Source organism: Geotrypetes seraphini, chromosome 18, assembly GCF_902459505.1.
Source record: "Geotrypetes seraphini chromosome 18, aGeoSer1.1, whole genome shotgun sequence".
Taxonomy (NCBI): Eukaryota; Metazoa; Chordata; class Amphibia; order Gymnophiona; family Dermophiidae; genus Geotrypetes; species Geotrypetes seraphini.
The window spans coordinates 16,036,404-16,051,582 of NC_047101.1; the positions used below are offsets into that span (position 1 = coordinate 16,036,404).

Consider the following 15,179-nt stretch of genomic DNA (forward strand, 5'->3'; position numbering starts at 1 on the left):
TTACTCTCCGCCCTTTGAGACCAGCTCTCGGGCTCCTTCTTCTATTGGCGTGTACACTCTCTTTTGTGAGTGGTGGTGTTCATTTTAAAACAGAATTACCCCAAAGTATAGATTCTTATAGGGGTTAATTTCATAGTAGGATGCCTGTGTCTAAAAAGTGCTTATTTTAGATCTTTTTTTTTTTTTTTATAGAAAGGCAATATAAAATAATAACTAGACAACTAATAGCTAGAGCAGTCAACTAAGTTCTAGACAATTAGAACTTAAAATAGGCTTTTAGAACTAGGCTGCAAAGTCACTCACGTTACTACTTGCTCCCAAGAAGTCTAAGTCCAGTCCATGCTCTCTGTGCAAGTATGCCCAGGTTTTATAAAATGCGTGTGCACTTTGCAACTAACCCTTGATCACCTAGGTGCGTATTGTCTACTTCGATGCATATACTCGTATGTCCTTGTCTAATGGCCACTTTGTATAATGACACAGGCAGAGTGCAGTGTTAAGAATAGCGGCATCATTAGCTCAAAGTGAGGGCTTCTTTAATTAAAAATATTGGTGTGTGTATTAAAGGGAGGCATGGCCCCTGACGAAACGAGGAGTGAGACGGTTGGGCAGCCATCGGGCATAAAGATAAGTGCCTTTCCTTTACAGCACTTCACGCACTCTATAATGTTTAAAATTAATTTATATACAAGATTTTTTTGCATATGTCACTCGCTAAGACCAATGATGAGAACACCACCCCAGTAAGGGCACGAATAGAATTAAAAAGTAGTGCCTTGGGGTGATTGATGTCTAGCAAAAAATTCACTTGATATAGTTTTGTCCCCGTTATTTGGCACTTTATATATGCAACATGTGTTTTATGCACAGGAAATACTTTTGTCAAATTATCCCCAAGCTGCTCAAAATCTGGTTGTATCGTATTGAGAATTTGTTTCTAACTGGACATTCAAATGCTACAGTGCTTTTTTGGTCTAAATACTGCCCTCTCCCAAGCAGAGATGCTATTTTATCTAGATCTGGAGGAACAATGGGTTTTGATAAGACGAGCTGGGTTTTTTTCATGCCATCAGCCGTTTAGGATTAGCATTGTGAAGTCATAGGACATTGCTTTCTTTTTATTGGCCAGTTCAAATGGGTATTAGCCAATCCGGTGGATGGATATTGTTTTGTTCTTTTCTATCATATCTGCGCTTAACGATTTATATTTGACATTTGGATAGTTTGTCCTATGTAAAAGGATTCTATTCTGAGTACAGAAAGGGATATTAGATTCCCTACAGAAACACCCCCCCCCTTATTAAAGTGACAGATTAGAGATATTTTTCTTGTTTTGAAAATACCTAGGACTAAGCTATTTATTATGCATGTAATGTTACTTTACTGGTAATGTGGATTTTTTTAAAAAAATGTAAAACAGAAAAAATGTTCTTAACCCATTGAAAGCAAATGATGTTATTTGTTCAGCATGCCTGATAGAGAAAAGTCATCTTTAAAATGTCAAGCAGCTAATGTTGGAGATTAAAGCTTTTCGAGCTGCCTCGAGGATCTGTAAGAGGCGCTGTTTGTTTACCAGTCTGCATGACCCTGTTTCACAAATCTGCCATCTATTGTGCTGCTAACGCTTGTTTAAATTGCAAATCTGATGTGAGAGAGGGGCTCCAGGAGGAATTTGCTCCCTTTCTCTTGGTGTCTTGTCTGTTGCAAGTGGAAGTTGGGATATGCTGAATTTGCACCAGAAGTGCAAATGTAGCCTCAGTTATAAGCATAAAATTAGTCTGTTCACCATTAATCAGGCCAGCTAATTGCTATGCACTACCATTAGCCATATGGTGTGAAAGACAACTTGCTCTCCCTAAGATGAAATGTCTGACATGAAATAATGAAGTCCCTCGACTTTAAAATAGCTTGTTTTAGAGAGATAATTTCTAAACAACTTTCCGCGATGCTCTCTGTCGAGACTAACTGCACAATAAAACTGTGCATTTATGCAACAAAACCTGCATATTTATGGTACACAAAAACGTTTAAAAAAATGAAAAAAAAAATATCCAATTCCACGGGATAATGAAGCAGAGAAAATTCAGAGGGACCCTTGCAATTTGGGCTGCAGAAACAGTAATTATGTTTAGTTTTTATTCAGTTTCTATTTGGACCAAGTGTGAGAACAGAAACGGGTTATCTGAGCTTTTGGAAGAAATTGAAGGCTTTTTTGTTCAACAAAATTTTTTTGGTAACAATTTTGTATTTTTGATGTTTTTTTTAATATATATATAATTTATTTATTTATTGAAGACATTTATATACCGCATATGATCTACATGGTTTACATAAGTAACTTGCATAAAATTTGACAATACAACATAATTGTTACAAAAACAAATGCCACATATCATAAAATAACATCAAAAGGCATAAATCAAATCCTTGACCATGCACGCAGCTTCACATCTTGATCATTCACATTCTATTACATCAATGCATCGACAAACAAATAGATTTTCAATAGTTTATATATATATATATATATATATATAGGTTTTCTTGTAAATCACCTAGAACCTGAAAAGGCCCAGAGCGATAGAGAAATTATGGATAAGATTAGATTAGATTTCAGGGATGGTTTATTTTGAAGGGATTTGATTATAGTCCACAGATATCCAAGGCTACCATGTCAGCTGCTAGGCTACCTTAATAAATTAGATTAATAGACGAAGCCTCGCTGAGAAGGGTTCTCACTAATGTTAGCCTCAGGACTTCTAGTTCATAGTGCACTACAGTGGGGGTAGGTTTGAGATTCTCTCCCCCCCCCCCACCCCCGTAGGCATGCATTACCCAAGGGAATAACCTTAAGATGACCGAGTTCTCCAGAGGTGCAGCTGAAGCATTAAGAAGGTCTTTTAGAAAACACCCAAGACGTTCCGATTGAGATTAAGAGGACAGTTGTGTTAAGGGAAACAGAAGGAGTGTTATGTGTTGGGTAGGTCTTCTCAGGCCATAAGGAGAAGGGGTGGAAAAGGATGGCCACGATCTTCTAATTCATGAAGAAGAAATGTAGCTGCTTATTTCCAAGTGATAAAAATTGATAAGTGCCCATCAGTCCAGCTGTTTCCAGTCTATTCTCTGTGCTGTCTAATCTTGAGTCTTCAGGTTTAAGGCATAAATTAAGTTATCTATTAAAGATAAAGGTAGGCTCATGTGTGCAAGTGCCAAGTCTTGAAAAAATTATGGGAGCTATTCTTGACAGACTTGTGTTCCTCAGCCATCTTTAGCCCCTCCCTCCTCATTTAATGCCTTTACCATTGCATTTGCCAGTCATATTTAGCTCCTCCCCCCCCCCCCCTTGGCTAAAGCCAGGCACTCATTTGCTGACCACAAGTGAGCAGATGGTTAAGCTGACTACAGGTAGCTCCATGCCAGGAATCTCAGGATTTGAATTCAGATCAAGGCAAGCAACCTACCAATTGTACCACAAGAAGGTTATGTATTAGAAGAGAATAAAAAGAGACAAAGAAGAAAATTAAGACGAGACCTTTTTATATCGGACTAACTGAATACATTTTCTGACTAGCTTTCAAAGGAAAATATTGCAATAGAAAAGGGAGTGTGAAGGCTTTCTGCTGTTTGTGGGAAGATAATGGGAGATGTGAAGTGTGATCCCACTTACCCTCTCTTCTATTAAACTGCACTAACAGAGAGACAGAGAGACAGAGAGACGTGCGGGCCATTCAGCGCGGCTCACTGCACTAAAAACTGCTAGCGCAGTTTAATAGAAGAGGGGGTTCAGTCTACGGTTGAGTAAGACATGGGGCAAATTTGTCCCCCATCCCCACAGGAACTCAATTTCTCCGTTCTGTTCTCGCGAGTTTTGTTTCTGTCCTTGTCCCCTCCCCCGTTCTTGCCCCATTCCTGTAAGCTCTGCCTTAACTGCAAAAGCCTCGAACACTTACGATTTTAAAGGGCAGAGCTTGCAGGGCTGGGGCAGGGACGGGAAAATAACTCGCCGGAACGGGAAAATGAGTTCTCGTGGGGACGGGGGAAAACTTGTCCCCTTGTCACTTTCTAGTTTACAGCAGTGATTCTTAACCTTTGTGAGTCACGGACCCCTTTAAGAATCTGATGAAAGCTATGGACCCCCCCCTACCCAGAAATATTCACATCAACACAACTTTGCAAGCAATGAATATAATATACTTTTATTTATTGAGATTTGATTGTCTCGTGCATATGTGACATACACAAAGTGTTATTAAACTTTATAGTAAACAATCTAAAAAAAACCACACTCTTTTTTTATGCAAAATAATGGCCACTCGTGATAATTATGAAATAAATCCTCTTGTGCAAATTAAAACAGATCTACTACTACTGCTATATTTACTCTCATTAGCTGCGAGAAAAATCAACAGTACCGAAAAGATGTGCTGAGAGTAGAGTCGGTGCAACGGATGGCCACCAGGATGGTCTCGGGGCTCAAGGATCTATCGTACGAGGAAAGGCTGAAAAATTTGCTTGTGTACTCACTCGAGGAACGTAGGGAGAGAGGAGATATGATCGAGACGTTTAAGTATATTACCGGCCTTATCGAGATGGAAGAAGAGATTCTCAGCCACAAGAGGGCATCTGCTCAAACTCAGGGGCGGGAAATTTCATGGTGACACCAGGAAATATTTCTTCACCGAGAGAGTGGTTGATCCTTGGAACGAGCTCCCGGTGCAGGTGATCGAGGCAAACAGCGTGCAAGAATTTAAGAGCAAATAGGATGCCCAGTGGGATCCCTTAGAGGGTTAAGCCAAGGGAACCTGTCACCAGGAGTGGGATCCCTAGGATAGTAGACTTGGGGGGTGAGTCAGTAGAGTGGGCAGACCTGATGGGCTATGGCCCTTATCTGCCGTCATCTTCTATGTTTCTATGTTACCTGGCTGTATAGTGAATATAAATGTTAATTTTTATCTGACCCTCACGGACCCTCTGAAACCCATCCATGAATCCCCCTAGGGGTTCACAGACCCCAGCTTAAGAAAACCTGGTCTACAGGATGTTATGGCTGAGAAATAAACATGGTATAGATAAGATTTTTACTAGACAATATCTGACATAATTACATGATAAACAATAATGTAATACCCTGAGGAGAAAATGAGTAACTCTAGGCCTGCATCACCAAGGCTTTACACCTATTTGGGCTGGAAAAAAGGTTAGTTAATCAGGTTTTGGGTCTTAGTGATTCTAAACTGGGAACAACCATGCAAAGGCTTCTTCAGTAAGGGCACTGGAAATGTGGAATGAACTCTCATTTGACCTTTGGAGGGAAAATCATCATTTGAGATGCAGGAAGCAGTTGAAAGCGCTCTCTTCCTTCAAGTATTTGACCAAGTTTAAAATTGGTGGCTTTCTTGGGCATGTTAAAAAAAGATGATTTTAGTGGAAGGGGATATCGGGTTGGTTGGTTTGTGAGAGACAGGGGGGGATGCTAAGGGAGGGTTATCTCCCAAATTCTATTAAAAAAAAAAAAAAAACGCCAAAAATTGTGTGTGCAAATTTTGGCATACGTCTTGTTTCATTTTCTTTCTATATATGTGGTATGCCATGTGAAATCTTCCCTAGAAAGAAGGCTGTATGTTGTTCTCTTGAGGCCTAATTTTAAGTGCCATTTATAGAATTCAGTGCTATATATTGGTAGATTTGTTTTAACTATGAATTGTGAAATAAATATTTTATTGCAATGAGTGCAGGTTATGGAAACGCAGATTAAATGTAGAAAAAATAAATATGAGAAATACATAATTTTTCCTTCTGAACGGAAGAGCAGTTTTGTGGGATTGTCTGCTTTTAGTTGACCTTTGGAGAGGGGATGTTGATTGCTCCTTAATCTTTGACCTTTTTTTTTTAAGGAAGTAGCATCAAATTCATAAGATAATGGACGTGTTAGCGTTTAGCGTGCACTAAAACGGCTAACGCGCCTTATTAAAAGGACCCCTAAGTTAACATAAGAATAACCATACTGGGTCAGACCAAAGGTCCATCAAACCTAGTAGCCCGTTCTCACGTTGGCCAATATAGGTCACTAGTACCTGGCCAAAACCCAAAGAGTAGCAACATTCCAGCGTCTCAAAGAATAGCAAGATTCCGGAACCCCAATGAGAGCAACATTCTAGAGCTGAGATTGTGATGTCATAATGCCTCAGTCCACAGTGCCTCAGAGCCAGCCTCATCAGTGATGTTACAATGGTTTAATTGTCCTATACTTGGCTCATGTAACAACATAAGAATATCCTTACTGGCGCATCTGGAGAGGCAAGATGGCGGCGGCGTGAGAGCAGCTAGGAGCCAGAGTTCCATCATACCTTATTTTTCTTAGGCTGGGATCTTCCGGCAGCGTACTTTGGATTTTCTCATTCGTTGAGGAAAGCTTCGTTATGCCCCATAGTAAACATAAGGGGATTGTCCGGCTCGATCCCCCCATACCAGGACAATTTCCGATGGAGCGGTTCCTGACGAGCTCACCGGCTGTAGTGAGCGGGGAAGAGCTTCCTGCGGTAGCTCTGGTGGAAGGAGCCTTAGGATTCGAAACATCATTGTTTCCCCCGGAAGCCAGGTCGCCGCCCAATCCGGCTCAGGACAGTGTTGCAGGAAGGAACGCCGAGGACCCGAGGTGTCCAATGCACTCCGGAGGGGGGGACGCATACTGCCCAAGAAGCCGAGTTTACAACGAGCGGAGGAGCGGGTGTCCCTGACTCCTCGCTGGCAACTTCACCAAACTTATGGAATTTACTCCAAAAATTAGAAGTAGCGGTATCAACATCAACTGGTGAAATGTCCAAACTTGTGAGTAAATTTGATGACTTATTTGCTACAGTTCAAAGTATTAAAATGGAATCGGAATCTAGGTTTGACCAGATTAGTAAAAGTTTCCGCTTTGCAAAATTTTTCAGCTACTGTAGTCAAAGATAAACTCCTTTTCCAAAGAAAAATTGAACGGTTGGGAGAATTTTAATCGGAGGTTAAATCTCCGTATATTGAATTTCCCCAAGACTGTTATCTACTCCACTGGACTTGTTTAAAAAATACTTAATTGGAACCTTAAAATTTTCTTCTGAAATGATACCTCCAATTAATAAAATTTGCTATCTACCGAAGAAGAAAGAAGATTTGCAAGTTAAACAAGAAGTAGGGCCATAAATTGACTTCAATAACCTAACAGACATATTGGAGAATTCAAGTGAGGAGATTGAATATAGAGGAACTTTAGTTGTTGCATTGGTTTTTGAACAGGACCTTAATTCAATATTAAGAAAAAGACGATCCAAGATGGCGACACGTACCGGTGTCTGGTGAGACGCTGAGGGAATTTCTGCTTCTCATTTCTACAGCGATTAGATTTTTTTGTTGGTCGCGATGCCGAAGAGACGGGGTAAGAGCGCCGCTGCAGCCTCGCGGCGTCTTGAACACCCCCCTCTCGCTTCGATTGAACATTTTCTCCAGCTTCTTCAGAGGGAGTCAGTGGTGTCGGGGAGTCGCCCGTTGGACTCTGCGACGTGGAGTGACGCCGGACCGGAAGTCCTGGGGCTGGATACTACGCTGAGCCCCGACCAGAGGAATCCACCTCCCCCACCGCTGAGTGCAAGTTACCCACGAGAAAGGAGTGGGCCAGAAGCTGCAGCACTCTCTGATCGTGAGGCTGTAACACCGGGGAGCCAGCAAGGGGAAGTCTCTATGGCTTTGTTAAGCCCAGAGATAGTTCCAGCGGATAGAGCAGAAGGAGGAGAAAATCCAGACCAACAGACAGAAGGCAGTCAAGGTGAGCCATTTTCAACTTTACATGAGACTTTCTTTAAACATGAAAAACCAGCTGAAGTGACTCTTGACTCAATTTGGGACTTAGTTTCCAAACTGGGAGACTCACTAACTAAACAAATTAAAGAAGGCGAAAAGAATATAAAAATTCAAAAACAGACAATAGAGGAAAATAAACAGGAAATTTCGAATATTAAAGAAAAAGTGGGAGAAATTGAAAATGAAGTGAAAATGATTAAACAAGTTCAATCCACAATAATAAAAGATAATCAAATTATTAGAAGAAAATTGGAGACTATGGAAAATAACTATCGGACTAATAACCTACGATTGCTGAATTTTCCTAAAATTCTATCTATAAACCCGAGAGAGATGATAAAAAGGTATTTTATGGAGATACTTAATATTCCTGAGGAATCATTGCCTCCTCTCACTCGAGTATATTATTTGCCTATTAAAGTAAGGGATCAACAATCGGAGGATAAGAAACAGGAAATACAAGACCTTCAACAAGATTTGACAGCAATCCTGGAAACATCAGATAAAGATTTGGCTAAACCAGCAACTCTTTTGCTATCTGTGGCGTTGTTGCCGGACAAGGATTGGATACTAAAGATGTTTTTTAGGAACAAGAATAAAGAGTTTTTGGGTTTGAAAATTCAAATGTTTCCAGACGTTAGTAGAGAAACTCAGAACCGCAGGCGTCAGTTTCTTATGATGAAAGCAGGAGTTACACAGCTGGGTGGTATTTTCTTTTTACGTTTTCCATGTAAATGCATAATAAGGTATCGAGATATTAAATATGTGTTTTTTGAACCATCTCAACTTACAGCTTTCTTGACACTGAAACGTCTGGAAAAAGAAGGAACAACAGCAACTACAATAACAACAATGCAATAGTAACAACAAATTGGATTTGATAATAGAATAATTCCTCAAGCCAGGCACACGATACTGTTTCTTTTGTATAGTATTAATAAATTGATTTCCTTAAGTTCACTCATATAAATCTTGGATCACATTATAGAGGACTTGAGATTGTTCGATTAGAATTTTATCAATACTACGTAAATGATTTCTTATTATTTTATATTTGATCTGACAATCTTTCTGTACAAAATGTTTTGATTTTGTTAAATATCTTAAAATGATAAATAAAGAATTAAAAAAAAAAAAAAAAATTCAATATTAAAAGCCTTTTTCCGCTCTCCTCAAAGTTTATTCATGGGACAGAAGATTTGGATTTTCCTGGACGTAACTAAAACAACCCAAGACCGTAGAAAATTATTCTTAGCTATGCGTCAAGAAGTAGTAAATACGGGAGCTGTTTTTCTTTTAAGTTACCCTTGCAAGTGTCAAATCAAATTTGCTGGTACTAAATATGTGTTTTATACACCAGATCAGCTACGTAATTTTTTTTGGATATGAAAAAATTAATGATAAAGTGAAATAGGGCTATAATTAGTAAGCTGGAAAGGTCACGTTAAGCTTTTTCCTTTGTTTATATTATAAATGGATCTCCTTATCTTGTTATTACTTGTCTCTCCCAAGATGTAATTGGGGTCTAAGGAAGAGAAATAGTACTCTTAAAACAATTTTCCTCTTTTTTGACTTAAGCTTTAATAATATTTCTTCTTTTTATTTAGAGTTTTCTTTAGTTTTCTTGTTTTGCTTAAATCAAAAAATTTTTTTCTAGGTTTATGCTCTGTATTACTTTAACAAGTGGATTCTTGTAAATGTATTTTGAAATGCAAATAAAAATTTTAAAAAAGAATATCCTTACTGGGTCAGACCAAAGGTCCATCAAGCCCAGTAGCCCGTTCTTATGGTGGCCAAACCAGGTCACTAGTACCTGGCCAAAACCCAAAGAGTAGCAACATTTCAGTATCTCAAAGAATAACAAGATTCCGGAACCCCAATGAGAGCAACATTCCAGAGCTGAGATTGTGATGTCATAATGCCTTAGAGCCAACCTCATCAGTGATGTTACAATGGCTTGATTGTCCTATACTTGGCTCACATAAGAATAGCCATACTGGGTCAGACCAGTGGTCCAACAAGCCCAGTAGTCCTTCTCACGGTGGCCAATCCAGGTCACTAGTACCTGGCCAAAACCCAAAGAGTAGCAACATTCCAGTATCTCAAAGAATAACAAGATTCCGGAACCCCAATGAGAGCAACATTCCAGAGCTGAGATTGTGATGTCATAATGCCTTAGAGCCAACCTCATCAGTGATGTTACAATGGCTTGATTGTCCTATACTTGGCTCACATAAGAATAGCCATACTGGGTCTGACCAGTGGTCCAACAAGCCCAGTAGTCCTTCTCACGGTGGCCAATCCAGGTCACTAGTACCTGGCCAAAACCCAAAGAGTAGCAACATTCCAGAGCTGAGATTGTGATGTCATAATGCCTTAGAGCCAACCTCATCAATGATATTACAATGGTTTAATTGTCCTATACTTGGCTCACGTAAAAACATAAGAATATCCTTACTGGGTCAGACCAAAGGTCCATCAAGCCCAGTAGTCCTTCTCATGGTGGCCAATCCAGGTCATTAGTACCTGGCCAAAACCCAAAGAGTAGCAACATTCCGTGCTACCAATAAAAATGGTATTTTTTTCCCTTTGTTGTAATGCTACATATTTCCTTAGAAACTGAACGTGGACTCTCCAGTCAGCTGACCTGATAGTAAATGTAATAACATTGTTCATGAACACTTTTTTAGGATGATTAACCACCTTTCAAGCTCTTCCCTCATACTCCTCCCCCTCTCCTAGTTATTTACAAGAAAACAAAAAATTCTCTTAGGTAGCAAATATACTTTTTTGCAGTAAAAATGTTAGAGGGTTCAAAAATCACATGAACAGAATGGACCATGGGACCTTAAGGTAGGTTAATTTAACGGTGTTAATTTATTGAGAAATAATCACTGTGTATTTAATTTCATGCCATATGGACAATAATATGTCTGCGTGGGAAAGAAGGGACTTTAACCAAGAGGTGTGTCGAGTTCTGCATCTCAGGTGAGCTTGTGACAATCACGATTGGTGGTGGTGGGGGGGACAGACCCAAAGCTTTTCTAATGTTCCTTACTGAGCAGCTGTGCTGGGAAGTCAGAATCAGTAATTAACCCATGTAAGAGACACAGTCTGGGTGCTGTCACCGCATTTCTGCTGACGTCCAGGTAAAGGGAGGATAGGATTTCTGCCATATTGCAACTCATTGTCTGAAGCTGCCGGTTTCCCCCCCCACCCCACCCCCTAATGCGCCTTTTCCAAGGAAACGGTTATCTAAGACTCCTTTCACTTTTGCTTTTACAGCCGCTGCTGTGACAAGAAAAGCTGTGGCAACAGAAACGAGACTCCCTCAGACCCGGTGATTATTGACAGGTTGGAACTGCTATTAATTTCTTGACTTTTTGTCCCTAATTAGAATGAACCACCTGCTCTGTGTTACTTGTATTACGAACGTGGAAAAAAAAACCATCTGATTGCAGGTCTTGTAGATAGGATAAAGGGGTAAACGAGATACAAAACATATATGCATTATGTGAACTGGATATCATTTTCATATTACATTATTAGTTTCTGTGTTTGGTATTATATATTTATGAACAGGGCTATTGCAATGGGTAGACAAACAGGGAGACCTCCTGGGACACCAAGCCAGGAGAGTACCACATTGACCTTTTTGAGTCAGTGTGTGAGCACAAGAGCCCGAAAGGGAGGGGGAACTGCCAAAAGCAGACCATGCCGGGGGCATCATTTTGTTCAGCAATGGCCCTGTTTATAAAAATGCAATGTTTCTATTTGTTCGCATGCACGATGCGAGCCCGAGTGCTGGGTGATAAGACTTTTGTCACACCCTGAGATTATATGACATTGTGATAAGTGTCTTTCTGCAAGGCTAAAACGTGACCTAAGCATCACGCATCTGGCATTTAGGACATGATTTACTAATGGTCAGCACACAATCTCTTGTGCAGAAGTCATTTTATTCTTACGAGCCCTGTGGCAGATGCGTACACTAACCATTAGTAACTAATCCTCTGACCCATCTCCTGCCCCTCCCCCCCCCCCCAAAAAAAAAAAAAGGTTTATAGCTTTTGGGGAAGAACTTGTTGGCAATTTTCTCTTTTGCATTTCTTAAATTGACTTGCTCCTAACTGTTGTGTTTCTGGATCTGTAGAAATACTTCCTGCTCGTGATCCGTCTCTCGGCTTTGGCGTGAGAATGGGATGTAATTGGGGTGACTTTCTTGTTGGTCTGGAATTAGTTTAATGTCTCTTGCATGTGTGGGTTCACCACAGTAATCCCCAAGAGTGTGTTTTTACCTTTCCAAACATGCCAACCCTGCATTTTGATTTGTGATTAGAGGAAATAATTTTTCACTCTGGACTTTCTTTGGCTTAATTCACATACTATGCCAGGAAGCATCAGAAATCAAATAATAGTTTTGTGATTTACGTGATGTGGCTGGGTGCTCATAAATATTTAACTTTTATTTTTAAAATGTTGCTTTTGATGAATCATTACCATGTTTTTCCTTAGTTCTGTTGGGTGCAATTCATCTGCATTTTTGAGATTTTGGTTTGGGCCTCAACACAGTGAGAAAATAATAGCTCAGCAAATTCCGATTTCCCAGAGCTGAATTCCTGCCTGGGTTCTCTCTAGATTATGAAGTGAGGCATATTTTTTTTTTTTTTTGGGGGGGGAGAAGGGTTGGGGGGAAGATTGTCCAAATGATGGTCTCGCAGAGGGCACACAGGCAATAAATCCTAGGAAAACCGAGGGTCTCAAATTTTAGCATCCACTTGTGTGGAGTTACATTTGCAAATGTTTTGTGTTATCTTTTCCTGAATGCATTTTGTCTAGAAATATATTGTATTTTATGGAGTAGTACTCTTAGCCTGCTAACTAGCCTCAGAAGCATGTGGAAACTGTCTGTCATCGGGAAGGGAAAAGAAAAGCTTGTACCCTGGCCTCCACAGAGATCCGTTGACGAGCTTTATTCATGCTTAGAAAAGCAGGAATAAGGCTAGAGTTACCATATGGCCCCAGAAAGAGGAGGCTGGATGGAGACCTCCGGGTTTTATTTCCATTGAAAGCAATGGAAGTAAGGAGAATGGATTGAAAAGCAACGGAGGTAAAAGCCGAATGTCTCAATCCATCCTCCTCTTTCTGGGGCCATATGGTAACCTCATTTTATAGGTTACCGTGCGGAGGAAAGTTTCAATCCATTATTTACTTTAAGGTCAGGAGGCTTTCTGGGATGTGGAAGATTTAAGAATGCATTTTAAATGCACGCCAAGAGCTTTTTGTCCAGTACTGGAGATTCTTTAAGAACTATGGTATGTTTCATTTTCAGACTTGGAGCACTGTTCATTCATTCACACATGAAGAAACCAGAGCACTTTTAAAAGTAAATAGCAGGTCACATTATGAATTTTAGCTTTGCTTAGCACTGGAGGATGTGAGCACAGCTTCAGAGTATGCATGTGCCGTGTCATGAGTTTGTATGAAGAAAGCAGAAGCTTATTGCTCCAGGCAATATGAATATGTTTATTAGTATGTAAGTAATTGTCTGCACAGTGCCATTCAAGTTACATATCTGTGTCTGAAAGGGCTTGTGTTTGGCATATCTGCGGAAAACGGTAGCCAAAGTACTTGTCCATTTAAAATGACCATGGTTGTGTTTGAGGTGTTAGCTGCAATTCATTTGACTGATTTCAGGCTCTACAACTAATTTCCAAACTGCCAGATGTTGTATAAGAAGTCCATTATGTCTAATGTCCGCCCATGCGAAATTATGCAAAGCAGTACATTGTGCTTTCAGTGTGGTTTCGTGATTGTTAGAAGTCTTCATATAAGCTTCAGTCACAGGCGGCATACTTGGAACCAGGCATCTGAAACGGTGACTCGGAGGAACTTTGGAGTCTCAGTTTTTTTGGGGGTTTTGGCCTGATCATGTGGCTTGCACTGGCCGATGAATCTCGAGCCATCAGAGTTCTAATTAGCCTTGCCGCTGTTTTTGAAATGGGATTGGGTTACCTGGGTTGCCAGTAGAGCCCTGAAAACTTTTTTTTTTTTTTTTTTTAAATTGTCACAAAATATCAATATCTTTAAGAGTGCTGACTGTGTAATTACTAAGCTTTATCCAATTTAATTTGTTTAGAAATAATGAGAAAGTCATATTAAGCTTCCAGACTTACAATAGGATAATATAAAGTTTATTTTGACATGGATATTTTCTCACAACTAGGGCTGAGTTGTCGTAGGTTGCTTTGGAGGGGGAGGGGAGGAATTGATTTGGATTTTAAATTTGGAATTTTTGGTTGAATGGTTTCTAATTACCGTTACAAATAATCTGCGTCGCTTTAGGGTTTGATGTTATTGCCAGGAGCATTTTGGTGATTTTAGCAAAAATATATTTCCAAATAAATATTTGAAAGCCATACACCCATGTTTAGAATATGGATGCTGCAGAGAATTATGCCTAATGCCTCACATCTGTTAAAAAAAAAAAAGTAATTTCATGTGTTTTACCTTGCTTGGATTTCTAAAAGGCTGAGAATACAATTCTATAAATTATGCGTGTACTTAAAGCGAACGGTCCGAAAACACTAAGGGCTCCTTTTACTAAACTGCGTTAGGGCTTTAACCAGGGCAGAATTAACCAATAGGCCAAGTAGGCACGTGCCTAGGGCCCGAAATGGTCAGGGGGGCCCGATGAAGGAGAGCATCAACATTGTTTTTTCCAAACGGCGATGGGCCCCTCCAGCATCTATCGGCAACGCGTCCCCCCCCCCCGATCGGCAACACAGCCCCCCCCCCCAATCAGCAATGCGGCCCCCCCGTTGACGGAAAGTAAGACAAGCAAGCAACGCAGGTAAGAAAGGCAACGGGAACTGTAATTTTGCAAGCGGTGCTGTTTGCCCAAAGCTTCCCTCTGATGTAGCTTCCTGTTTCTGCCTGGGCGCATGGTGGGGTGGAGAAGGGGGGGGGGGCCCAGTGTACTTGTGTGCTTAGGGGCCCTCGACGAATTAATCCTGCCCTGGCTTTAACGAGCGGAATAGCACGCGCTATTTTGGGGCGCTAGGCTAGCATTCAGCTGGCGTTAGTTCTAGCCACATAGTGCGTGGTAATTTCCTGCGTGCGCTAGAAACGCTAGCGTACCTTAGTAAGAGGAGCCCTAAAAGGCATTCAGTGTGGTCTATGCACAGTTTTGTTTGGTGAACTTAAAGGGAGACAGCTTTTTATAATAATGCAGGAAAGATGCAGCTCAAACTTAGGGCTCCTTTTACAAAGCCGCGCTAACGGTTTTAGTGCACGTGCCCGGATTAGCACGCGCTAGCTGAAAAATCTACCGCCTGGTAGCG

General features: G+C 40.5%; 1 protein-coding gene across 6 annotated transcripts in view; it reads left to right on the forward strand.

Moving 5' to 3' along the window:
• The window catches only part of EBF1 (EBF transcription factor 1), a 591,182-nt gene that overhangs the window by 32,285 nt on the left and 543,718 nt on the right, over positions 1-15,179 (forward strand). For all 6 annotated transcript variants that reach the window (XM_033927092.1, XM_033927095.1, XM_033927093.1 and 3 more), the window contains exon 6: positions 11,122-11,190. In XM_033927092.1, coding sequence (XP_033782983.1) covers positions 11,122-11,190 — 69 coding nt within the window. The remainder of the gene's footprint in view (positions 1-11,121; positions 11,191-15,179) is intronic.